This window comes from Chlorocebus sabaeus, chromosome 4 (genome assembly GCF_047675955.1).
Source record: "Chlorocebus sabaeus isolate Y175 chromosome 4, mChlSab1.0.hap1, whole genome shotgun sequence".
NCBI classification, from domain to species: Eukaryota; Metazoa; Chordata; class Mammalia; order Primates; family Cercopithecidae; genus Chlorocebus; species Chlorocebus sabaeus.
Window position 1 is genome coordinate 79865898 of NC_132907.1, and position 26785 is coordinate 79892682.

The 26785-nt window shown below is 43.2% G+C and overlaps 2 protein-coding genes across 5 annotated transcripts in view; both read right to left on the minus strand.

Annotated features, from left to right (window-relative positions):
• The window catches only part of TRIO (trio Rho guanine nucleotide exchange factor), a 369149-nt gene that overhangs the window by 102484 nt on the left and 239880 nt on the right, over positions 1 to 26785 (minus strand). For all 4 annotated transcript variants that reach the window (XR_012092813.1, XM_073014830.1, XM_007961240.3 and 1 more), the window contains exons 21-32: positions 25405 to 25527; positions 19300 to 19494; positions 19085 to 19200; positions 18250 to 18316; positions 17527 to 17636; positions 16621 to 16690; positions 15916 to 16005; positions 10870 to 10962; positions 8154 to 8265; positions 6227 to 6417; positions 4159 to 4260; positions 312 to 454 (exon numbers count right to left, since the gene is read on the minus strand). Coding sequence is in view for 3 of the 4 variants with exons in the window: in XM_073014830.1 (XP_072870931.1) it covers positions 312 to 454; positions 4159 to 4260; positions 6227 to 6417; positions 8154 to 8265; positions 10870 to 10962; positions 15916 to 16005; positions 16621 to 16690; positions 17527 to 17636; positions 18250 to 18316; positions 19085 to 19200; positions 19300 to 19494; positions 25405 to 25527 (1412 nt within the window). In the remaining variant the exon portion in view is untranslated. The remainder of the gene's footprint in view (positions 1 to 311; positions 455 to 4158; positions 4261 to 6226; positions 6418 to 8153; positions 8266 to 10869; positions 10963 to 15915; positions 16006 to 16620; positions 16691 to 17526; positions 17637 to 18249; positions 18317 to 19084; positions 19201 to 19299; positions 19495 to 25404; positions 25528 to 26785) is intronic.
• Positions 12666 to 14468, minus strand: LOC103215020 (actin, cytoplasmic 2-like). Its single transcript, XM_073014832.1, has one exon. The coding sequence runs from the start codon at positions 14421 to 14423 to the stop codon at positions 13296 to 13298; it is 1128 nt and encodes a 375-aa protein (XP_072870933.1). The 5' UTR covers positions 14424 to 14468; the 3' UTR covers positions 12666 to 13295.

Genomic DNA, 26785 nt, shown 5'->3' on the forward strand with positions numbered 1-26785 from the left:
CAACAACATCTCGATGTTTTATAACTTATCCAAGGCCATGTACACGGCTTAGACATGTATGGTGCTTGGGGTGAGAAAGGCAAAACAATGAGGGGTTTGCATACAGCCCTAGGTTTACTCTAAGCCAACAGGAGCTCTTATCTTTGACAAAGCAGTTTCATTACTAAGAACGATGTTATCCACAAATGGCAGTTTTCAAAACACATTCCTCCAAATGTTTGAGAGAAATGATTTTTGAAGCAGGGTGAGCTAACACCGCCTCGCCCCTCCCTCCCACATTCACAAACCTCCAGGGGCGCCCAGGCACGCACCTCCTTCCCTTCTGTCTTGTGGCGGGAGCAGTCTTGGGGATGTGAATGGGCTCCTTCAGGGCTCCCTTCAGGTGGATCGTCCGCTCCTGGATGACTTCGCGGATATGCTTTATCCAGTCCTGCTTGTTCTCTATACTGGAAGCCTTAACAAGGTGTTAGTGTTGCTCAGGACATGGAAGAGCCCTTTCTAGAACTTGCGCTAACCACACCCAGGTTTCCTGCATTCCTTGAATTTCTATTTTCAAAATGACTTTTCAGCAGAAAAGCAACCACATCCTATGTTTAATCTGCTACCAAATCAAATGACTATTAAAAAATATGTTTTCATCAGAACCATTGTTGTTTTATAGCATGTATATTACTCCAGATCTCTGACTACTGCAATAATCCATCATTCTCCAGTCCCAAGACCTTTTAAGCAGCCCTGGGCAACTAAACCAACATAGCCACCCTCACCGCCACTAAAACGCCTCTGAGGCTATTGATGCAAACACTGTGCACTGGTCAGCAGCGGGCAAACTGCCAGCAGGAAACTGAACAAATCTCCACAGCCTTGTGGCCTCCTCTGCAGGACTCAGGAACAGCGGCACAGCTGCCGCCACCTCCAGCCCCCTGTGCCTGGCTGAGGGCTTCCCACATGCTGTCATCCACTCCCATCAGGGCCCTGTGGGTGGGAGACTCCCTCGGCCTTGTCTTATAAATGAGCAACAGAGGTGTGGACAGAAGAAATGTGCCCAATGTCACAAGCTCACCAACTGCCAATCCCCGATGGCAGATTCACCTCGACTCCATTAGAACTCTGAAGAAATGTCCTCTGAGAACGACACAGACTAGATTCTCAGCAAGCACCTGCAGGGTGAGCACGTACGGCATCACTTGATCCAGACTTTTTCTTAAACTCTGCCTCAAAGGAGGTATTTTTGCTTTTCTTTCTTTCTACATGTTCTGGGCCTTACTAACAGCTTTCTAATTTCCTCACAGAAAATACCAACTTCCTATGATATCAGCGTAATTCCCTGCAGTTATAATTGCCCTAACTGTCATAACTCATCGCAGGTGAGGTCATAAAGTGGGGAGTACCCAGCATTTCTCACTGTGTATCCTGTTTTTGAAAACAGAAAATCAAAGCCCATGTTGGGAAAGGAAATTAAAATTAATCACCCTCTTTCTATAGGAACCGTTTTAACTATAGGACATGTCTTTAATGTTACTAACAGGTAGTGACAAGGAAAAAAATGACGGGCAAAGGCAGCCTCTTGCTCCCTCTTCCCCGAGTGACATAGGACAGCAGAAAAACCAATGTCTTCTGGGGAGGGGGCGGAAGGAGGCAAGGGGACCAGGGAATGGGTGTGCAAAGTAAGGGACTCAGGAGAAGACACTTTTCTAAAGACTACAAATCAGTTGGAATTTAAATGCCTGATAAAAGTATTTGGAAGGTTAACTAAAGAGAAGTCCCTGCAAAAGAACATCTGGCAGAGTTTGGAAACAACTGAGGAAAACTGTTAATATGGTTGAGAAATAAAGAAAATTCTCATATGAATTGATCGTTACACTTACAGAGAATAATTCTCCTAACCTTAAAGAAATTAAACAAGGAAAAAAGATGTCAATTTTTCAGAAGTAGTAAGAGAAAGGTAATTGAGGTAAAGTACTAAATACAAGGTCCTACCTGGCTAAGAGAGGGGATAGTTCATTTCATAGTCTGGGTAGTCGCAATCTGTTTAAGACTTAAAAATAAAATTCTCCTTTCCAGACTAGAGAAGTGAAAATAACCAAAATTTTGTTTTACAACTACTAGGACATCATTATCGACATTACCACCATTCCCATCATGTTCTCCACCACCATCAGTACACCAGCAGCACGATACCTCTCCTTCCACCACTGCCTACACCCTCACCACAACCTGTAACCTCACCACCATCTCCAATCTTACTACCACCAAAATCTAAATCATCTCCATTTACACTCTCACCACACCATCTAGACCAACAAAATCTGTGCCACCAGCATCTATGCCCTCACCATCAACACCTAAACCCTCACCACCATCTACACTACCACTGCCTGTACTACCACTACCACCAAAATCTACACGATGACCTCCATTTACAACCTTACCATCAAAGTCTATGCCACCACCATCTATACCCTCATCACCACCATCTACACCACTGCCACCATCTGTACCAGTATCCCCATCACCAAATCTATACCACTACCTTCATCTACACCCTTACCCTCTCACCAGCATCTACACCACCGTGACCACCAAAATCCATACCACCACCATCTCCACCCTCACTGCCATCTAAACCTTCACCGCCACCACCACCACACCATCTCCACCACCTCCACCTCCATCATCATTACACTACCATTCCCACCATCACCATCGCCTGCCTCACTACACCAACACCCCGCAGTAATCCTGAAATTAATGAGAGTATCATTTCCTCTACTTTCTCCTTGGACGTCAGAAAGGTATTACCCAAAATTCCCTAGAAAACTTTTATCTGGCAAAGCCTGAGAAAAGTCTTATTTGTCAACGGTACCATGAGCATTTTGTGACATCCTAAATGAAAGTCCAGATCTGGCTAAAGTATCTGTCACTATTTTTTGGAAGCACCTTTTGGCATCTGCCACTGAAGCTAGTCTGGATAAGTGGTTTATATATGTTGCAAGTTTTCAGGTTTCGAGTATACTTCACAATGTTAGGCCTTAGGAAGAAAATACAGTTATTTAAATTTAGCTATCAGTGCAATTTATATCAAACAGGGCTTTATGCCAGTACTAGCCAGAACACACTGGGCTGGTAATCACATATTCACTGCAAAACAACCCACTATTACAAATGAACAAAGATCTTATGAATACAATAGCTTCCACTGAAGAACACAATCTAGAAGGTTGATGTACAGGGGGGTAACTCACAGTCACTGAAAATTCCAAAAAGATGAAAAGGCATGCAAGAGACACAAGGGGTGACATGCAGATTCATACACCAGAGTCCCATTACACTCTGGCTCATCTCCCAATATTCTACAGACCTTAGCTCCACCATCCCCCAAACACCCCAAAGCTGCTGATGGCATTTCCAGATGGCTCCAAAAGTTCCATCTGTATTTTCTCAAACACAGAGGAGGGAAATACATAAGACAACCTCAGAGCTCTTGACCATTCCCAGGAGAGGTTAGTATAATCAAAACAAGAGTTCAAATAAAATATTCCAAGATATTTTCCTCCTCCAAAGACTATATAACCTAAAGCATCCCTAGTGGTTTTGAATTTTAAATCGTTAACAGTATCAAACCCTGTCACTAATAATCATTCCTCTTTCCCTCTGTCCCCAAACTATTCAGCCACAGAGCTGAGGACCCCTGTAAGGACTGTGGGTATGGCTGGCCTCAACTTCCTGTCGCAGGTCCTCACAAATGCACCAGGTGACTTTTTCCTTTTGAAACAGAACGTCAAGTGCGCAATGAGAGTTGTTGGTCAGTATCTCATTCCTCCTGTACCCTGACTTCTGGCATCTCTTATAGAGTCAATGAATTCCAAGACTAGAAGAATGCGAGAAGTTTAAAAAGATCTTGCTTCATTTGCCCTTTCAGGAGTCAAGTGAAAGTTCAGCTCAAATTGTTTCATCACCAGAACAAACTGAATTTATTCTTTTTGAGGTAGTCACCAATCTGAATAGAACACAAACACACACACACACCCCCCACCACCACCAACAAATAATAATAAAATAATATGAAAACCAGTATACTTTAACAACGGAAAAGCAAGCATGGTTGGCCACAGTAAACATTTCACACAGCACAGTTTGAGTTTCAAATGAACATACCTTAAGGACAATTTTATTATCTGAAGTTGGCGTTCTCCCCACCCACAGTGCAAATTTGCAAGGGTCTCCTTCAACGTGTTCTGTGACACCCAATTCTGAGGTCTGGACAAAAAGACAATTATATAATTAGGTGACAGTAAAATTGTGGAAGGATGTAGAACAGAGACCAAGGAAACAAGTTGTGGTTACTTGTGGCCATGTTAGGTTATAAGAACTTTGCTAGTGATCTCAGCTCTCGTGTGAGTTATAATGAGGACACTGTGTTCTTAGGCTACAGGTCACTGGTTTCGTCCTTCACTTCCTGTGAGCGTCTCTTATTGGAGACCCCAGTGCAGGTCAATAGGCAAAAAATTCAGGGGAAGGAAACCAACACGTGAAAATCCTATGTGACAATCAAGATCTGACTACTTGCAATCTTACAAGCAACGAACTGCAAAATGAGTCTTTCCTGGTTGCAAAAGGGCTGCCACCACGCTCTCTTCAGCATTAATGATGCAGCTTCTCAGAGGGCAAATGATGCTTTAACAGATTAGTTATTTTGCAATTTCTTTATCAATAGCATTGGCTTTTAGTACTTCATCGGTAATTTTAACGGCTAAGAGGCAAAGTCCCTCTGTAATATATGCAGAACATGGAAGCATGCAGAGAAAGGTCAATAGCTTCAGCTCCTCCCCGATAGTCAAGGTCCCCCTGATGCATTCTCCACCCCAGCAAAGGAAGTGATTCATCATCCAGAGCTCCAGAGGTGGCCTCTGAGGGAATCTTAACTTCTAAAAGATAAATTAAGTGAAGATATATTGGCTGCTAAAACAGATGAGCTTGGTCTCTAAAGGCAGATGCAAGCCAGCTAATGAAATCACTAGCCAGCAACGTTGCATTGTTTTCTTTTCAGTCAGAAGGTGACCTAAAATGATGTCAGCAAGCTGTAATCCAAACGACGACCTCAAACAGGACGGAAGCCAAACAAAATGGTATGAAAACCATCAGTTGGGACTTGTGATTTCCAGATTATTATTCAGAAGATTTCCATACTTGGAGACGTTTTATTACTTGAGAAATTTCATTATATATGGACATCACAAAAAGTATGATGTGTAAGTTGTCCAAACTGCAAACATCTACCAGTATTTATAAGAGATCTGCCATAAAGAAACCCACCTTCTTGGCATTTTCTATTCTTTTCCGGATGATGATTCCTCCTTAGTGCCACCCCATCGTCCCCTCTGCCCGGCCCTGCCCAGCGACCCTGCACGAATAAGCCTCTGAGAAACGACCCACTAAGTTGGATGGAAGCACACAGGATCCAGAGATGACGCTGCTCTTGGGCTTTTCTGAGAGCGAGCAGAAATGTAGTTTCACAAAGAGGCTGGTAAGGCTAGCTCGTGGTCACAACATGGCAGCAGGTATGCGGCTCTTGCCAGGAAGTACAATGATAGGTTGAGTACGAATTAAAATGCATCACCGCATTTGCCAAGCACGCAGGGGCAGCTGTCTCCACATAGCTGGGGCTGTGGATCTTTCAAACTGTACTTTGGCTTACGTATATTTTCTCTAATAATGACATGTCACTGTTATAAAACCACCATAAATTTACTTATGCATTTATATTTCATAAATTTATTTTTAATGGAAAAAAAACATCAAACCTCAGCATGGCAAGTCTACAGTGAGCCACCCAGTAAGGCTGTTTCCATATACTCCAATGTTTATGGTTGAAAAGTTAATTATAATAAGAACTTAGTCATAGATATGATTATTTTATTTATAAAGCTAGTTAAGCACACCGGAGATAAATGATTTCACTTATGAAATGTTTTCTTATCCTACAGTTACGAGATATGGGATTTAAGAGCAAGTTTCCTAAGTGTATAAACTCCAGAGCACCCTCTAGTGGACTTGGGGGTGGCAAATAATTCACTAAAGATGAAAACCCCACCACAATTCAGACTTGCACATTTCTGGACAGATTGGGAGGTTAAACTGAAGACGATGAGCAATTCTTCTCCACCTGCAAAAAGACCGCAATTGTGTTACCTTTAGACTTACAATTCTGAACGCCTATACTTACAAACAATTTGCTTTTGTAAAGGTACTTGCTTCTCCCACTGGAATCTTTCACTTCTTTACTAAATACTAAGGACATTTCAAAAAGGAAGAGATGCCGTTCTCGGCCCTTTCGAATTAAGGTTTTTGGGTCCCACACTTGGAAGGATTCCTGTAGGATGAGTTCTCCCTGAGACTCAATGTTTTCATCAAACCCTACAACATGAAAAAAGGGAGGCAAATCAATTTAAAAGAAAAATAAATGATGCACAAGAAAGCATTATTACTATTTTCAACATTTTAAAAATGCCCAACAACCAACCCTAGATAAGAGTTTCCCATCTGAGCCTGACGCCATGGCACTGATCCATCCTACCGAGGATAAGTCTCCCTAACACACCACTTTACATATATTTTCCTTTGTTCAAAAACATTCTGCGATTCCTCAAGGCTTTATTCTTTGAGTTCTATCCCTCCAGTGGGCCTTCGCAACAGTTGAGATTTGGTTCCACCCTCTACTTCTCTTCAGCCCTCTTCTGCAGCATCCCACCATATAACCCTCCTCTGGAACAGTTCCACCTCTCCTCTAAGCCCCCACCTACTTTCCAGCCTCGGTCTTGATTCTCTCTGCTTTGTCAGACCCGAGCATCCTTCCCAGACATTCTGCTCAGGTCCAGCCTTTCTCCAAGGACCTGTTCTGGTCCTGCTTCTTGGAGAAGTCCCCAGCTGCCCATGCTTGGTGCACCCGCCCTCCTCTGAATGTGACATTCTGCACATGAATCAGTCAGGCTCTGGACTTCATTACTGCTCCTCTCTTCATGGAAGTGGTCTGCTTTATCACCTGGTTATGAAGCCACCAGGGCTTAGTAAAGCCAGCCCTGGGGCAAAGGCTGCCCATTACCTCCTGACTTCCACTCTCTCCTTTTCCTCTCATAGTAGAAGCTCCCACTAGGGCTGCTCAAAATAAGCACTCCATTCCCCAGCCCCACGCACAGTTAAAAGCAGCCGGGTACCTACGCTCTGGGCAAGTGAGCACAGCAGCGGGTACCACTGCTAGTGTCTGCCCATCTGGAGTTCCCTCCCTGACCTTCTTCCCCACTTCCTGCTAGATGGAATGTTGGCATGGTCTTGAAACACTCTGGACCTAGCCAGCCAGAAAAACAACTAGAATGGAGAGAAATTAGCTGGAACACAGCCTGAGTCCTTGATGACATCATGAAGGGTTGCCATACCAGATCAGCATTTTATATCAGAGAAAGAAAAATCTGTTTTGCTTGGCCTCTGAGTTTTGGGTCTTATTACCCACAGCAGCACCTATGTTCAGTGTTACCCATAAAGACACAGGCTAGCAAAAGCATTTGGGGCAGGATTATAACTTACCCTGTGTAGCCTGGCAAGAACCAAGCTTTGCACCACAGGAAGAGCTTTCTTAAACAGAGGCATTTATGAAAATTATAATTGCTATAATCTTGAAACATATTTATCTAATTTTCTCTTTACCATGTTATGCACCAAATTCAATGATACAAGGAAATATCTGGTGAATACTATGTTCCAGGCTCTAGCAAGTGATGCGACAGATACATAGATGGGGAAGCAACACATTCTTTTAAGGATTTTACAGTCCTGGGGTTTGATCCATCCATACACCCACCTACCCATCCACCTAACAGGGAGAGCAGGTGGCCTGCAGCAAGCGACACAAAATGCTACTGGAGTCCAGAGTGTGGAGAGGCTGTTTTCCAGTGAAGGGACAAGAAAAGCCTTTCAACGAGTGTAGAAGCATTTTATGTGGTCCTTAGGAAAAGCAATGACGCTGATTCTTTAAGACATGTTCTTAACCACTAACACAGAGACATAAAGCTGGGATTTTTAGGGTTCAGGAAATCCATTTACAGACAGTGTCATTAGAAACTGCATAAATGCATACTGGGGTATGGAGGGTCCCTTACCTTCCAGCATGCTGAGGTGCATGGCATCATTGGCTCGCTTTGGCACGCTGAGCATCACCTCCAGGCCATCTTTAATCTCTCCCTTTCCTTCCTCGCAGCATGTCAGCAGCTCCTGCAAAGATCGACACCAGAAACTAGGTAAAGACTGCAGAATGCTCTGTCAATGAGACCTTGGCAGAAACAGTCTATGAAAGCCCGTGGTTTTCAAGATAAAAACAGAGTGTGGTCAACTGGGCATATGTTCTCATAGAAATGAACGACTATCTCTTTATTCAGTGGATGGCAGGGTTTGTCCTGTTCTAATCAGAGTAAGCCAGATGTATTTGTAGTTTAAGATGAAATTAGTATACCTGTTAACAATCAAGCCTCAAAAATGATAAACAGAGGCTGGGTGTGGTGGCTCATGCCTGTAATCCCAGCACTTTGGGAGGCTGAGGTGGGTGAATCACTTGGGATCAGGAGTTTGAGAACAGCCTGGCCAACATGGTAAAACCCCATCTCTACTTTAAAAAAAAAAAAAAAAAATTAGCTGGGCATGGTGGCATATGCCTGTAATTCCAACTATTTGGGAGACTGAGGGAGGAGAATCACATGAACCTGGGAGGTGGAGGCAGCAGTGAGCCAAGATTGTGCCACTGCACTCCAGCCTGGTGGACAGAGCAAGACTCTGTCTCCAAAAAAAAAAAAAAAAAAAAAAAAAAAAAAAAAAAAAAAAAAAAAAAGATAGAGCTATTTAATTATTGTGTAACACATGATCAGCTACTGGTTACAGCTGATGGCCATGCCAGGTCCAACTGTGCGTTTACCACACAATCCCAGCGTGACTTTGAACCCTGGAGCCATGAATACAACACCCCATCTAAACTGGACCAGCCAAGTCACGTAGCAGAAACAGTAACGCCGCATGAGTACTTACAGGCAAATGCATTTCCTTTTCACGTAGGATGTTTAGAAAAGCTCTAATGGTTGAATTACCTCTCTCTGGGGAGCCCTATGTGTGTGATTATATTTCAGAGCTATTTAGAGAAACATCCGTTATTAAATGAAAGACAGCAGGAACAATAAGTTCACCCTCTGGTGGGCTCCAAGATACTTTCTTACTGGTGTATTAATAATTACTACCAGTCAGTAATAGCAACAGCAGTGTTTTGTGTCTTGGAAGTTGACAAAAGAGGGGTATGACACTGCAGTCAGCACTGGTCTCCCAGAGGCTGCTTGAGAACAACTCAGCTGCCTGACGGGCACCTTCCCTCATCACCAGATGGTGTTTACCTGTGATCCTAAGCAGCATGGCAAACGCTGCTCACAAATGCAGTGTGCTGAGCCTAATAACTGATAACTGGCTGAAAATCTTCCTTGCTGGGGAGCTTAAGGGAGCTTATTACTGTTCTCCTGAAGAACCTCTGGCAGAGTAAGGTGAGGTTCACAAATTTAAGCACCAGTTTAGTAGAACTACATGCTAAAAACAAAATCCTTACATATTGAAGACACTAAAAGGTAAACTGCCTCTGCATAATTAGAAAGCAAAGGACAAATCTGAATACGAACAAATTAGCCTCCTGACTTATTTTGCATTTATAGCAACTATATATTTCTGCAGGGATGGTCACAAAATCACTTAATGGAATTTTGATATGAAAATACAGGAGCGCTTTTCCAATAGAAAAATCCCGTAATAGTATCACTTTCACAAAACAATGTAGCCACTTACTACTGCCTCTAGATTTTTCTTACTAACAAAAAGGGTAAACAAGAGTTTCAGGTATTCGTAACTCCATTTTCTAAATTTCTTTCATATCTAGACAAATTACATAATAACTTCCTGTTGTCGAGCCTAGGATAGTATCCGGAACAAGGCAGGGTTCATAGAATACCATTACTGGGATGAATGCATGGTTTCTACATTTTAATGCTGAATAACATTCACCAGCTGAGAAAATGGTAAGCTGAACATTACCAGACAAAAGCTGTCAATTTTTATGTAGCCAAGAAAATATGTATTGATGATACATAATACATTTTGTGACAACTCTTAGCACGAATTCTAAGTTTTGTTTATCTTTCTATTGTCGAGACTAATCACTATTGTTTTCCTAAATGTGATTTTAATTATAGTCATTCATGACTAATAAAAAGCAGAGGTCAGTCTGTCTCCAATACTTGTGATCTGTATGAATAAGGTGTGCCGTGAGGGCTGTGACATCAGGGACAAGCAACAAGACAGAGGAAGCCTCCTGGGCGTGGGTTCTCCATGGCTTCAGTGGAAGCCCTGGGCATCAGCCAGCTCTGTGTTCAGAGCTGAGCCTGTTAACAGGTGTGAGTGATGATTCTGGGCACGCTCCTTACAGTCCGAGGCTGGTTTCCATGCCCGCAGACTAGCATTGCTGGGAGGTCAACATACACAAAGCATACCAAAATGCACCACGCCTGGCCCACAGTTAGCAAGCCACAACTGGGAACCAAGGGTACTAAAATATCAAGAACTGATGATTTCTCATTTTATGATTAAGGTCAGTGCAGTTCAGATGCATAATCATGACACATACTCTCATTTAACTCTTGCAATGAGAAATTAGGCAGGGCAATTAATACTAACGAATTAAAAAGCAAAATTAATTGACTAGGTGTTTCAAAAAATTCAGGGTAATTATGTAAATGTCAAAATAATAATACAAAATTCATAAAATTTCACAGGCTGAAGACCCATTATACATACTTTTAAAAGGAGTTGATACTTTGTTATTCGCTGAACTGGTTTAATAAGGTAGGAAGAAATGGAATTGGCTAATCCATGTCGCTGCTGTATCTCCTGTATTAAAACAAAACCAAACAAGAAATAAGCCTTAATCATGGGGCTACACTATTAAATCATGGCTATACGACACATTACTTTTCCAAATACCGTACCTGACAACTTTTTAATCACGCTGAAATAATAAAGTTTCCTCTTCCTAGGAGGTTTTTAAATTATTAACACAGACTTCTTTGCTTCTAAAATGTTACTTCTGGAGAGCAAGGGGTACTTTGGAGCAGGAGGATCTACATTACTGTTCAGTGCACATTTAATGCCATGATTTGCACTTTGCATTTTGTAATTATGTCCTTTACAGGCAACGACCTGCTGGCTGGTTATATTCCTTGCTGTGAAGACAGGCTGTGTCTGTGCTAATCACCACTTTACGCTAGCACCTAGGGCAGACCTTAGAGCTAAATGAGTACCATATAGATGTTCAATAACGCTTGTTACTGGTAAGAAGCATAATCAAAGGTTATCAGATAGTCTGGAGAACAGAGGAAGCTGGAGCAGAAAGCCTCTAAAAGAATAAACCAACATACTATGAATACTGAAAGCATGTAACTTGTGAAGTCTCTCAGGCATGATCTCTCTTATTCTTGAAGACATGTTTCAGGGCATAAGGGTTTCTTTTCAAGTTCTGGGGTGCATGTGCACAACGTGCAGGTTTCTTACATAGGTACACTCATGCCATGGTGGTTTGCTGCACCCATCAACCTGTCATATACATTAGGTATTTCTCCTAATGCTATCCCTCTCCTAGACCCCCACCCCCCCACAGGCCCCAGTGTGTGATGTTCCCCTCCCTGTGTCCATGTGCTCTCATTATTCAACTCCCACTTACAAGTGAGAACACGCAGTGTTTGGTTTTCTGTTCTTGAGTTAGTTTGCTGAGAATGATGGTTTCCAGCTTCATCCTTGTCCCTGCAAAGGACATGAACCCATCCTTTGTTTTTTTTTTTGTTTTTTTTTTTGAGACGGAGTCTTGTTCTGTCGCCCAGGCTGGAGTGCAGTGGTGCGATCTCTGCTCACTGCAAGCTCCGCCTCCCGGGTTCACGCCATTCTCCAGCCTCAGCCTCCCCAGCAGCTGGAACTACAGGTGCCTGCCACCATGGCCTGGCTAATTTTTTTGTATTTTTAGTAAAGATGGGGTTTCACCATAATACCCAGGATGGTCTCGATCTGACCTCGTGATCCACCGATCTTGGCCTCCCAAAGTGCTGGGATTACAGGCATGAGCCACCGTGCCTGGCCTGAACCCATACTTTTTTTATGGCTGCAGAGTATTCCATGGTGTATATGGCCACATTTTCTTTATCCAGTCTATCACTGATGGGCATTTGGGGTTGTTCCAAGTCTTTGCTATTGTGAACAGTGCTGCAATAAACATGCGTGAGCATGTGTCTTTATAATAAAATGATTTGTAATCCTTTGGGTATATATCCAGTAATGGGATTGCTGGATCAAGTGGCATTTCTGGCTCTAGATCCTTGAGGAATTGCCACACTGTCTTCCACAACAGTTGAACTAATTTACATTCCCACCAACAGTGTAAAAGTGTTCCTATTTCTCCAAAGCCTTGCCAGCATCTGTTGTTTCCTGACTTTTTTTTTTTTTTTTTTTTTTTCTGTTACGGCAGCACTTTTATTTTTCTTTACACAATGACGTGTTGCTGGGGCCTAATGTTCTCACATAACAGTAGAAAACCAAAATTTGTCGTCATCTCTTTAAAGAATTGAGAATTGCGTACAAAAAAACCTGACATAAATTAAAAGGATGGATACATTTACAGGTGTAAATGCAAACGCTTCCAACTCAAGGCAAGTAACAGCCCACGGTGTTCTGGCAGAAAACGTCAGCTAAGAAAACTGGGTCCTATGGCTTGGACTTTCCAACCCTGACAGACTGGCAGGGCAGAAACTGGTTCAGGAGCCCTTGCCAGCCTCTAGAGCAATCCCAGAACACTCAGCCCTGACACATTAATACCCTGCACAGATCAGAGACTGCTGGCCACGCAGACTCACCAAGCCACAGACTTGTCTTCCACAAGCACGTTCTTACCTTAGCTACAAAGTGACCAAGCCACATGTACTAAAGGTTGAACTCAAAGATATGTACAGGGTATTAAACAAATACCAAAGGGAACAGTTAACTTGAATACACGGTCAAAATCAGCAACAAGTTCTACAATCCAGTGCTGATATCAGATACAAGCTTCAAGGACAATTTCTTTTCGAAGGCTTATTCCAGTTTCGTGAGGCTAGCATGAGGTGTATGCATTTGCCAAGGGCAAATTTATACTTCTGAATTAACCCATGCAGCAAATGCTACGCATCTGCTCAGTCCATTTAGAAGCATTTGCGATGGACGATGGAGGGGCCCAACTCGTCGTACTCCTGCTTGCTAATCCACATCTGCTGGAAGGTGGACAGTGAGGCCAAGATGGAACCACCGATCCACACTGAGTACTTGCGCTCTGGGGGTGCGATGATCTTGATCTTCATGATGCTGGGTGCCAGGGCAGTGATCTCCTTCTGCATCCTGTCGGCAATGCCTGGGTACATGGTGGTGCCGCCAGACAGCACCGTGTTGGCATACAGGTCTTTGCGGATGTCCACATCACACTTCATGATAGAGTTGAAGGTGGTCTCGTGGATGCCACAAGATTCCATGCCCAGGGAAGACGGCTGGAACAGCGCCTCCGGACACCGGAACCGCTCATTGCCGATGGTGATGACCTGACCATCAGGCAGCTCGTAGCTCTTCTCCAGGGAACAGGACAATGCGGCGGTGGCCATCTCCTGCTCGAAGTCCAGGGCGACGTAGCACAGCTTCTCCTTGATGTCACGCACAATTTCCCGCTCAGCCATGGTGGTGAAGCTGTAGCCACGCTCGGTGAGGATCTTCATGAGGTAGTCAGTCAGGTCCCGGCCAGCCAGGTCCAGACGTAGGATGGCGTGGGGGAGAGCGTAGCCCTCATAGATGGGCACCGTGTGGGTGACCCCATCGCCAGAGTCCATGACAATGCCAGTGGTGTGCCCAGAGGCGTAGAGGGACAGCACAGCCTGGATGGCCACGTACATGGCCGGGGTGTTGAAGGTCTCAAACATAATCTGAGTCATCTTCTCTCTGTTGGCCTTAGGGTTCAGAGGGGCCTCGGTCAGCAGCACCGGGTGCTCCTCTGGGGCCACGCGCAGCTCATTGTAGAAAGTATGGTGCCAGATTTTCTCCATGTCGTCCCAGTTAGTGACAATGCCATGCTCGATAGGGTACTTCAGGGTCAAGATGCCGCGCTTGCTCTGGGCCTCGTCACCCACGTAGGAGTCCTTCTGGCCCATGCCCACCATCACGCCCTGATGTCGGGGGCGCCTGACAATGGAGGGAAACACGGCTCGGGGTGCATCGTCCCCAGCAAAGCCAGCTTTGCACATGCCGGAGCCATTATCAATGACGAGCGCGGCGATCTCTTCTTCCATTGCGAGCGGCGGAGGACTAGGACAGTTGAGCGGCAGAAGAACAAGGTGCGCGAACTGGCGGCGGCGACTGAGACCTGTTTCCTGACTTTTTAATGATCGCCATTCTAACTGGTGTGAGACGGTATCTCATTGTGGTTGATTTGCATTTCTCTAATGACCATTGATGATGAGTTTTTCATATGTTTGTTGGCTGCATAAATGTCTTCTTTTGAGAAGTGTCTGTTCGTATCCTTTGCCCACTTTTTGATTTTTTTTTTTCTTGTAAACTTGTTTAAGTTAATTGTAGATTCTGGATATTAGCCCCTTGTCAGATGGCTGGACTGCAAAAATTTTCTCCCATTCTGTGGGTTGCCTGTTCACTCTGATGATAGTTTCTTTTGCTGGGGCATAAGGGTTTCTAAAATGACTTTGATTCCAAACATTAAATGTGCTATGTGCTCTCACTGTTTAAGTGAAATACTTAATACTAAAATACTTCTAACTCCATATACAGGTGCTGAATTTTGTCTGATGGCAAAGACCTAGAATCATGTGAAATATTAAAAAGAAAAGGCCACTTTGGCCTGGGAGAAGCCTTCCTATTTAAAAAGGCAGTGATGTGTAATGTGTAATGTTAATGGTCAAGAGAATGACAATTAAAATAGGGTCATCTACAGGTAGGGCTTCATCTCAAAGACAGAAACTGAAAAGTTTATTCTACGTCCCCAGACTTTCAGATAAGAGCTGATGGTCCCATCTGTACATACACAAGTGTAAAGACAGAAAACAAGCCCAACATCCTCACAACCTTATGCACCAAACTATGCACACTATTCAGTAGCACCTTATCCTTCAATCAAAATGTACTGGCACATATTTGACCAAGCTCTGGAAACCCAGAAAGTACTCTGTGTATCACGTTCTAAAGCTCCATGCCTTTTGTGCTGAATAATCCGCTGAACAGCTTTCAAAACACAGATGGCCTGTATCTACGTTTACTCCAATGAGAACACAATTAGTTAACCTTCTAATTATCCTAGTTGTTATGGCACTATTTGTAAAATTTTACTGGTAGGTTGATTTTGAAAATTCATAACATCATGAAATTAAAATAGGAAAAATAAAAAGATTCACCACATTTGTTTTTGTTTTACTGAGGGGGGAAAAGAAGCTTAATAGTTTATGCCTTCTGTGTACAATATTACATGCGAAAAAATGTATTGAATATAAATAGTAATGACATTATAAATGATTGAGTATAAATAATAACATACACACACACAAACATACATGTATATATTACAATCTAAGTTTCTTACAGATATAAGGCTTCCAGTATTTGTGTAGGATCTTTAAAAAACAGAAGACAATAGAAGAATAGCCCAATATAAACATGAGAGATAAAAATGAAAATATTGTACTATCAATTAGGTGAAAGTTATGAATAACGTAACGCTGCATTTTATGTACACAACTTGGAAAATTACAGTCTCTTTAGGAATCTATTACTTACGTCAAAATAGGACCCTGCATGTTCCAATATCAGCTGAGTAGAATCAGGCTTATTTTTGCAATATGTGACATACATCTGAAACTTGTCAGCCTATAAGCCAAAAAAAATAAAAATAAAAATAAAAAGATCTCATTTAAACTATAGCAAATCAACACATGATAAACTTTCATATAGAAAAGAAGCTGTATGGATAATGGAAATTTAAGCCTCAAGTTGAAGAGACCCTATTTTAAAAAGAAAGCTACTGAAGTGAGAACCACATCGTTCTGACAGCACGCAGCTGCAGCAGCCTCCCCAACCCCAGAGCGTCGGGCTGAGCACCTGTCCTCTCTTTCCACAGCGGCACGTGCACACCTGGCTGTGGGCTTTGGACAGCATGACTACACATTCACCTGTCTGCTTCCCCTCTAGACTGGACGATCCCCCAGAAGCACTGGGAACTCACCTATCAGCAAATCCCCAGGGTCAAGTGGAGGCCTGGCATACTAAATATTCTATTTCAAACCATTGCCAGCGCCAATAAAAAAACTCACTCCACAAAAACAATTAGTTGAAGGACGCAATTCTTTGAGGTAAAGTCTATTTCTCTGCAAGCATGAATATGAGCAGAAGATGGTGACTTAAAGGAAATGAAGACCATCCCTCCTAAGTTCCCTCAATGTCACCTAACAGCTGGGAGAGAACAAATGGTTGAGGTTTCATTACCCAAGTAACAAAACAATGTCCAACATCCTCTGGCAACTGTTCATATTTTTCCAGCTCCTTTAGGAATATGCTGCGAAGAATAAAAATGGTATCATATTATGAAGGTGTTTTAAAACATTTTACTAGTGAGATATGCCAGAAATTGAGAAATCTGTGCCCCCTAAATAATTAACAAAACATGTAGCTCTTAACTAGGGTAAGTTATTGTGACTTTCAAACGGCTAGCCAGTTTAGCCTTCAAACACTTTCTAACAAATGTATTTCTGGGAAAGTGCTAGTGTGTTCACTGAGGATATACTTTAGAGATGTAAATATTTGGCTGAAAACCCATTTGGTCTTTTCTGCCTTCTGCTGGGGAGTGAGGGGACTGAGCTCTTGCTGACCCCTGCGTCATCTCCCCACAGGCCACCTAAAGGAGCTTCTGACGCTGCTGCTTTAAAAATATTAAGAGAATCATGTACTTCCTGTGGCCAATGAAAAGTGCATTTTCTTTTGGTCAGAATACACTTCTGTTGCTTCCTCAGTTCCTCCTATCTCTTACTATAAAAGACCAAACATCATAGGCCAGCAGTCCCGGGGGCTCCACTGTCTCTCAACCTTCAGAAGTAACTCACAGGGCACCTGACGGCTCAGCTTCAGAGAAATTAAGCTTCCTATAAAAATATTTTCATAGTTTTCCTGATCTTATTTCTGTAGAAGATAAGTACAAACATAAAGTTGAGTCTGTATTAAAAGAGTTTCTAGAACGTCAGTCTTTTTGGAGAAAGACTGATAGGCTTCATCTGAATGGCAACAAAATCACTGACATCTGCCTAATTCAATGGGAATGTTTCATTCCTTGTGACGAAACTTCAGCACCACATGTGGATTTCAAAAGTAACTGCTCCCAAAGAAAAAGCCACTCACTTATTATGAAATTCGTAGATTTCCTGCATGTTTCCGAAGATGATGAGTTCTTTGTTTACAATGCCAGGTGGAATCTCTTCCACGCCACTGGTCATTTCCCACAGGTAGGTCTGGCCGAGAGGGAAACAGGGGTTAGACAAAAATAAATAGTACATTTTCAAGAAACAGCTGTTTCTGACATCTGTAAATACGCAGAGTTAATGTGCAAATGAAAGTATAACTGAGGACTGGACCCTTTTACAAAACATAAAAAATCCTTCTTAAAAAGGCCCTCCGTTGCTGTTAATACTTGAAAAGAGTTCCTATACTTTTCAACTCTAAAATTATTCCCAGCTTCAAATTTTGGAATTAACCTACTCCACAAGTACAACCAATATTCCTGATACCACTGAGTATTAGTTGCCAGTCATAATTAGTAGGCACATTTCTCTGAAGCTGCTGTAAAATTCTATACAAAGAGAATGTCAGCCAGGCCATCATGTGATAAACAGAATGAGAGGATTAATGCTGTATCATCTCTGTAATGAGTGAAAAACAAACCTAGAACACTACAGAAGTGCAGAAACACGAAACCGGCTGCTTAAGCATACTTTAAATTTTAAAAAATGACAGAAAAAAAATTGTGATTATTCTAAGGACTACCAACAGGTAAGAATAAAATAGCAAGCTTACGCTCAATCTAAATAAACAAGCAAAAAAAAAAAAAAAAAAAAACTTACTTACATCCATACATTCCCGGAGGTCTCTTACATAAGCCTTTTCAGTTTGAATGAGCTCAGCCATTATGAACCTTAAAGAGAGGAAGACAGTGAGGAGACCAGTTAGGATGCAGTTTACTTCACTATCTACTTTTATGGATTTAGAGAGGGTCTAAAAGTATTAGTCTTAGAGTGATCATTTTGGAGAGGTAAATCACAAATAGAACAACAGCATCCAGCCGCTAATTCAAAGGGGAAAACAAGATTTCTGCAAACATTTTATTGAGGTACTGATAGATCAGGGTTTCTCCACCTGGCACTGTGGACATCTGGGGCCAGGTAACTGCTGTGGGGCTGTCCTCTGCACTGGAGAGTGCTCAGCAGCTTCCCGCTAGAGGCTGACAGCACTCCCCGCCCCTCCCCACTGTGACAACCAAAGTGTCCCCTCACATTGCCAAGTGTCCCTGGGGGACGAAACTGCCAATGAAGAACCACTGGGTTAGAGCACTCTTATTTATTTATATAGGGTTTACTAACTGGCAACTTTTAAACACCTACATTTGTTTTAGGGGTGATAAAACCTATTAATTTCCTCTCCTTAGTATCAGTATCTATTAATGACAATTTGTCAACTCCACATGAAACACAGGCACAGGGATTGAAAACTAGATGCTGTTTCTGAATCAGGTGATAAGAGGACAGTGAACCCAGTGAAGTCTGTGCCGACACAACTAAGTCCACTCAGAGCAAAAAGCCTGGGTGCCATGCGACTTCAAAGCACACAGAGAAGCACGTCTGTCCAAACGACATTCTCTTCACTTTTTCAATGAATGCTGGTAGATTCTGAAAGACTGGCTTACTCTTTCCTGCGGGCAGATTTCCGCTTCTCTTCATTAAGTTCATGAGCAGCATCTCGAAGTTTCACCTCTGAGCCAGGGATACTGGCTGGAATGATATCTAGCTGGAGACTTTTACTCTGTGGAATAAGAGAGCCAATGAACTCAGTTAATGAAATCAGCAAAGAGGGCGTTAGGAAGAAGACCATGATTTGTTCGGGTTGCACAAGGCCATTTACCGATTTGTTGGAATCTGAAGAAATCCCCAGGGCTTTTTCCAAAGAGGTCCTGTACTTCTCCATCCGCAGAGAGAAGTCTCTGTACCGCTTATCCACCGCAGTGACACATTTTTTTATCTCTGCTGCATGGGCATGCCCTTTTTCACAAAAGCCATCTGCCAGCTGTATCAATAGCTTCACTCTCTCTTTGGTTTGCTGCAAAACACAACGGGAAAGTATTGTGAGGCAAATGAACCCGACTGCCAGAAACCTGAAACATAGTGGCGACTTGCCTCCGACTCCCAGCTCTGAACAGGAAAACCGGCTGGTGGCAGAAACTGAGACCAAAGCCCCCAGTCCAGCCACTCCATCTCCCGGATTCTTGACCAGCTATCTTTCCTCAGCACTTCCACAATGAATGGCATTTTTATGACCTCAAAGAAGAAACTTAGACTATTTTTCAGCAATGTCTTCATCTAGGAGGTGCTCAGTAAAAACGTGTAGAATGAACGCGTGAAGGAATGTACGTGAAGCACGCAGTCTTCACCATGCTGCTACTCTCCTCAAAGCTGCTGAGCAAAGACACTCCTCGCTCTGTGCACGTTTACTCTTGGTGCCCAACCGGACCCACGGCTCTTTCGGGGCAAGCAGCCATTCGACTTTTTGGTTTCCCTGGAGCGTGTGTGGCCAAGGCTGTCCCCAGAGCAGGCACTCAACAAAATTCCTCATGAAGCTCCTCTGTATCATGTTGATTGCTTTTTTAACTCTTAGAAAATGTGGAGGAAAATTCACTAGTCAGGAAACTATCTATATAGAGGTACTGTAAATTTTGTTTCCCTGTTTGAGAGCTCTCTCTAAAATTATTCTATTTTATATGTACACAGAAAAGATCTTTCATTAAGTTAAGCATAATTTATTATTTTTCACAGAGATACACAGACAACCATAAACCATGTTAGATATAGCATTTGGCAACCCCACTCAACTGGTCCGACAGATCTCTCTCCTCACATTCATTTCCATGGTTATTACTACTAAGCTTCCTTTGTTATAGTGTTTTCAAATAAGTGAGTTACTCTTCTTCTATGGAACCTGCTATTCTCCGTTAAGCTTTAACTAGAAAATCTTTGTAACACATATTCAGGAAACTGACTTTAAAAATCCCCAAAAGAAAGAAGGTCAGAGTTCAAAACCCAGATAAATGATCTTAGCTTGTAAAATCAAAGTTCTAAGCCATAAGTCACTGGGTAACCTGTGAAGTCAGCCGTCAAGATCTTCCAGACTCTACACAAATAACCCCAACACCCTAGCCAGCCCCCAGCCACCCAACAGCACCCCTATTCCCCAGGTGTGGCTCACCAACTCACCCTTCCAGGCCAGCACCCTCCTTGGGGCCTCTGCACTGGTGCTTCTGCCTGGAGAGCCACTTCCCCAGATACCCCTATGGCTCCTTCATGTCTCTACTCAAATAAATGCCACTCTTTCAGCGGGCCCTCCCTGGACCCCCTTAAACTGCAGCTTTCCTCCCTGCCTATTCTTCTGCTCTGCTGCCTCCCATACGTGCATGGCCTTCTGACAGGGGGTGCAAGTGATTTTTACAATCATTGTCTGTCTTTCTCCTGTGAGAACGTCACCTTCACAGCCCACAAATGTTTGCTTATTTCGCTTACTAACATCCCTTACATTGCCACAAGGGCCACCTGTGGAGGGCACTGTAAACCACCTGTAGTTCTATCTTTAAGGGGTGAAGAAAGCTATTGAGTGTTTTCAGTGATGGGGACACAGAAGTGAAGATAAAACGATAATGCGGCTTGCCAAAATCAAACAAGAATTGTTGAGCAACTGAATGGTGTGACAAAAACTAAGTACTGTAAATCCGCTAACCTATGAACTTTAAAAATATCTCAGTATATTTTTACTTGCATTGGTATTTTCAAAATACATTTACAGGATTCAAAATTTCAAAGTTAAAAAAGAAAGTAAAAACTCTTCCCACCCCACCTTCCACTGTCACTAGTTCCAATTACCAGCTTCTTGCTATCACTTCAGAGACATTTTATGTGCATATACAAGCAAGTGCACAAATGTACATAAGTATTTTTCTCTCATTTTTTACACATATTCTTGCATACAACAAATAGTGCTCTGTATTAGTATTTTCTACTGAACAAATCCTAGCTGTCCTTCCTGATTGGAACTAAAGTCCTTGTCTGTGTTAAGAGCTGGGTAATAATTCACTATATGGATGTGAACGGTATGGAGGGACGAAAGTTAACTTCTCTCCGCCAATAGGTCACCGTGTTGTTTCCAAATTCCGTCTACCACGGCAACAATGCAAGAAATCAAACAGTTGCATGGCCGGTGGTTAGACACGTGTCTGAGTGCTCCTGCCGTAACACACATTGTGAGACCTGGAACTGCTGGGGCAGACAGCAAGTGCGGTGCCAGCGGGCAGGAAGATGCCGCCAGAGGCCTCTGAGGGGCTGCCCTGCTCCATTCCCCCAACAATGGAGCCTCGTCCACGCAGCATAGGGTCCACCTTTTTGATCTCTGCTAATCCACTGGGTGAAATGAACTCGGTGTGGTTTTGATGTACGCTTTTCTGATACTAAGTAAAGTTGATGATTTCATGGTGAAAGCCATTTATTCCCTTCCTATGACACGTGTTTAGTAGCTTTTGTCCATTTTCTTGGTCTTTTTTTTTCCTTATTGATTTGTAAAAGTTCTTCCCTACGGGGAAATCAGTCCTTTGTGATATGAGCTGCCTATATATCTTCTCTATCTGATTTTTATCTTTAGATGTTCCTTACGGTGGACTGCCCTGTGGAAAGTTTTACATTTTTTTTGTGTAGGTGAATTTATTAACCTTTTCTTTCATGAGTTTGGATTTTGTGTCATTTAGACAAATTTCTCCATACGAGGATATAAAAAAATCCTGTTATTTCTTCTGGTACTATTAGGTAGCACTGTTGATATTTAAATCTTTTTCTGGTATTTATCTCGGTACTAAGGTGAGATATAAATCTAACTTAATTTTTCTTCCAAAGCCATTTATCTTGGAAAACATCATCAGAAAAAATTATTATATCTTTTAAAGTGAGATATTATAAGGATTTTCATTCTTATTCTATTTGTTATCTCTAGAGATTGTTACAGTGCTTAAAAAGCACATAAACATTTTAACTGAACAACCTCATCTGTAGGTGTAATTGAGGAACCGGAGAAAAATAAAAGCAAACTGAAGTCTTAAGTCCACAAGCTCAAGAGAGCTTTGCTCATCATGTTGTTAGACAGAAATTCAATGGTGTTAGACACTTTCTAACAAAGTAAGGCATTTGGCATTGGGGACGCTGGTGATTAGGACCACAGGAAGCCCTACGGGAGAAAGGCTGTGGCATCCTGAACAGTTCAGTAAGGCAATGGTTTCCCGACCTCAGTGTGGGCAAAAATCACGTGGTGAGCTGTTCAAATGCTCATCCTCAGGCCTCACTCCAAGAGAGCCTACGTCACTAGGTTTGGAGTGAGGACGGAAATCTCTCTTAAATAAACACCCACAATCTGGATGCAAGTGGTGCCTGCAAGACCCGTGGAGAAATGACTGCACTGACAGTTGTGAAGGGACTGAGTTGGTCTCGGTGAGCCGGTGATGGGAGACTCTTGTTTAGCCCTCCAGGTTCATTTCCATCAACACTAAAAATGTTATAACATCGTAACAAGTGTGCTGACTTTCCTTTCATAGCTAGGAATTCTCTATACAGTAAAAGCAAAATGGATTCTTAGAAGATTCTAAGATCGGGTGACAGAAGGCAAGTGAGGGAACCTCAGCTCATGATGAAAAAATCAAAGGACATCTCCAAACACCAAAGCAGGCGTTTTCTGATTAAGAGAAAGGCAGTCAGAAACCAAAGAAAAAGATTGCTAAGAAAAGGAAAGGTGAGCGGTGTTCTTTTCAAAATCTACCAGTTCCTCCTAGTATAACCAATTCAATAAACCCAACAAAAGAAACAGTTCTACATATTTGGGGATCAGAAAGGTCATGTATCACTCACAATTTTAGATATTTCTTATAAAATACAAGAATAAAAAATAAGCCTATCCTTGCCCAATCTTTCAATAACCACACACCAAACTTGAGGAAAAGGAATATTCAGGAATGGAAAAATTCTTTCATATACACTTCATTAGTGGAACAGGCCACCATGTTACTCAATTCCAGTCAGTCACGTGCACATCACATCCCCCATGCACGGCCCCTGGAGCTGGGCAGTGAGCAGACTGTCTGGCCGTACACAATGGCCTGCAGAGTGGAGTAGCAATGAAAGACGGCAAATCTGAAATCTAGCTTTGAGTGTGGTATGTGATGTTAGGCATTTTCTTAATACCTTTATAATCAAACGATATTCAAATAAGCAAACATAGCTTGGGACTTCAGGCACACACACCACCATGCCCAGCTAATTAAAAAAAATTCTTTTTGTGGAGATAGGATCTTGTCATCTTGCCCAAGCTGGTCTCAAACTCCTGGCCTCAAGCGATCCTCCCACCTCAGCCTCCCTTGAGCTCAGAAGTTTGAGGATGCACTGAGCCATTATGGTGCCACCGCATTCCAGCCTGGGTAACAGAGCAAGATTCCATGACTAACACACACACACGCACCCCTAAATACAGCTCATATAATGCGCATAACTATTATTTAATATCTAAATATTAACAAAAAGTGAAAACTGTCCAGCCAGGTGTGTATGTGGAAGAGGAAAAGCCACGATCCTTACCTGCAGGGGAGTGTGGGTCGGCCCTCCTTAGTGCTCACTGTGCCTCTGGGGGCAGTTACTGTCCTATGGTCCTGCCCCCTGCTCACCACACCCCAACCCTGGGTTGGGTCTTCCTGCTGCGCCCCCCATGCCTGGTCTCTCTGCAGCCCTGCTTGCTTGTATGAGCCTCCAGGATAGGAGCCGTGGAAAAGGAGAGAGCCCAGCACCTCAGGGCCAAGGGAAAGGAGAGCTTTGGGGACCAGGAGCAGAGGGTGGCAAAGAAGAGCCGGAGGAGTCAGCAATAGTAACAGAAAACATAAACATGGACAAATAAACAACACAAAGTAGCCATCCTCTCTCTACATGACTGAAAAATTCCTGTTACGTTTTCAAAGCCAGGGCAGGGGCTACCGGAGATAACCAATTTTGCTACTTTATAGAAACACTTCTTTTTAACCAAAAATATTATCCTGCTTATCATTTATTTCCCACTCTTATACATTTGAAATAATTGGCAGCTTTTCCCAAAAACTCCAATCTGTCATCAACAATAGAGGCACTTCAGAAAATACCACAAAGGACGTATACTCAGACTTTGAAAAACAAAAACCCCACAGGTTGCAATGGTGACTCCAAAAGAGTCTCAAAACTGTTGTGAGCTCTTGGAAGGACTCAGCCTCTGCAGGTAGAAGCCTTAATTGGGACAACATTCAGGTCAGTATGCGGATTCTGGTATTTGTCCTCAAAAAGCCGTATTTACTCACATATATGCCATAAAGATAATTTGATTTCATAATTTTATTTTTATTTTCAGGAGAAAAATGAAAACGCCTCAAGTTTTAGACACCTCTGAACAAGCACTAACAGAGGCGATGACACAGACTCTGCCAACCATAAAACAGAGACAACTTCAAGCTGGACTGAGCGTGAGCAACATGACTGTAACAGTTTTCACCATCTAAAGATGGTGAAACACCTCCAGGTAAAGGAAAGAAAACACCCCGAGAATACATAAAGGTCAACTTGGGGACACCAAATAGTGTTTCACAAAAACAGCAAGTCCTCGGAAAACACCTTAGAGAAGAAAACAGCAGGGGGAAGTGTAGAAGGGAATAACAAGAAAAACAAGGAATAAAAGGAGACAGACAGTGATATTCACAGACATCAGAGGGACAAAGGACACAGATGAAGGGAGGAGGTGGAGGACACAGAGGGACACATGTGAACGGCAGGAGGAAGCATCCCCCAGTTATTGTGGAACAGCCCACTGGGTCATCCCTTTTCTCCAATCTCATGAGGTATTTCTTTATGATATTTTTGAGAAAGACTCGCTTTCGACTTAGAGGCTACTACACAAAGTCCACTCTGAACCCACCTTTGCAGTTATCTGGAACTCCTCGTGCTCTTTCAGGAGCTCCTGGGTGTGCTGTATACTGGAGCCTGTGGAGGTGTGCGTGGAAAGGTAGAACTCGCCATTGTCATGGATCCATTCCAAAGCCTGGAATGGGAAGGAATGAATGGAGTCAGAGGGCTCAACATTCCCAAGAGAAGCCCAAAGCCCGCAGCACCTCGTTGAAAGGTCAAATCGCAAACCAAGGCTGGCAGCATCGAGCAGCATTCCCTCCCAGAGAGACAAGCTTCTGAAACAAAACTGAAGTCTGACCACAATTACAAAATTTGTAAACAGCACATTCTAGATGGTTATAATGGTGTCGCTTATGTGGCAACAACAAAAAGTTTGAGTTTCTTAGTATTCCATAGTGTATATGTGCCACATTTTCTTTATCCCGTCTATTGTTGATGGGCATTTGGGTTGGTTCCAAGTCTTTGCTATTGTGAATAGTGTTGCAATAAACATACAGGTGCATGAGTCTTCATAGTAGAATGATTTATAATTCTTTGGGTATACACCCAGTAATGGGATTGCTGGGTCAAATGGTATTTCTGGTTCTAGGTCCTTGAGGAATCACCATACTGTCTTCCACAATGAACTAATTTACACTCCTACACACACACAAGTTTGAGTTTCTTGTAACCACGAACCTAAAAGCACAATGAAAGAAACCACTACTATGAGCCTTTTTCAAGAAGGGACTAGAGTGGAGAGAGAGGGGTGGCAGCTGCCCTGGGGAGCGCCCTGGAGCAGCGGGGCAAGGGGACACCGCCAAGGCAGCAGTGGGAAGTGGGACGGGGCTGAGAAACCCAGAGGTCTACGCCTCCTGGACCTGGTGCAGGAGTGAGGAGAGGAGGAGGAGGCAGGGCGCAGGGAAGAGGCTGAGAAACCCAGAGGTCTGTGCCTCCTGGACCTGGTGCAGGAGCAATGACAGGAGGAGGAGGCAGGGCGCAGGGAAGAGGGAAGTGAGAACACCACACCTAGTGGTTTCTAACAACAAGACAAGAGGGACATGGGGACAGGGAACCGTCATTGCAGTTCTGCTTCTGGTAAAGTCACTGTGGAGCGATGTCAAGGAAGTAGGATTTATGAATCCAGAGACCAGAAATGGAGGCCTGGGCTGGGAGACCGCACACAGAAAGAAGAGGAAAGAAAGACGAGAACAAGTCACAAACGAGCGCCAAGAAAGGCAATGGCCAGACTGGGAGATAGGAAGGAGAGCAGCAAGGCCCGGGGTGGGCAGCCAGCAGGCGGGAGGGGCCTGCGCCACGGCAAGATCAGCGAGAGCCCTGGAGGCCGGTCTGCGGAAGCACCGGGTATCCGCTGCACACTGTGACAGTGAACAGAAGCGGAACGGCCGGAA

Bases quoted from the DNA above. Each gene is read 5' to 3' on its own strand.
- LOC103215020 (XM_073014832.1), bottom strand. From the start codon at position 14,423: ATGGAAGAAGAGATCGCCGCGCTCGTCATTGATAATGGCTCCGGCATG.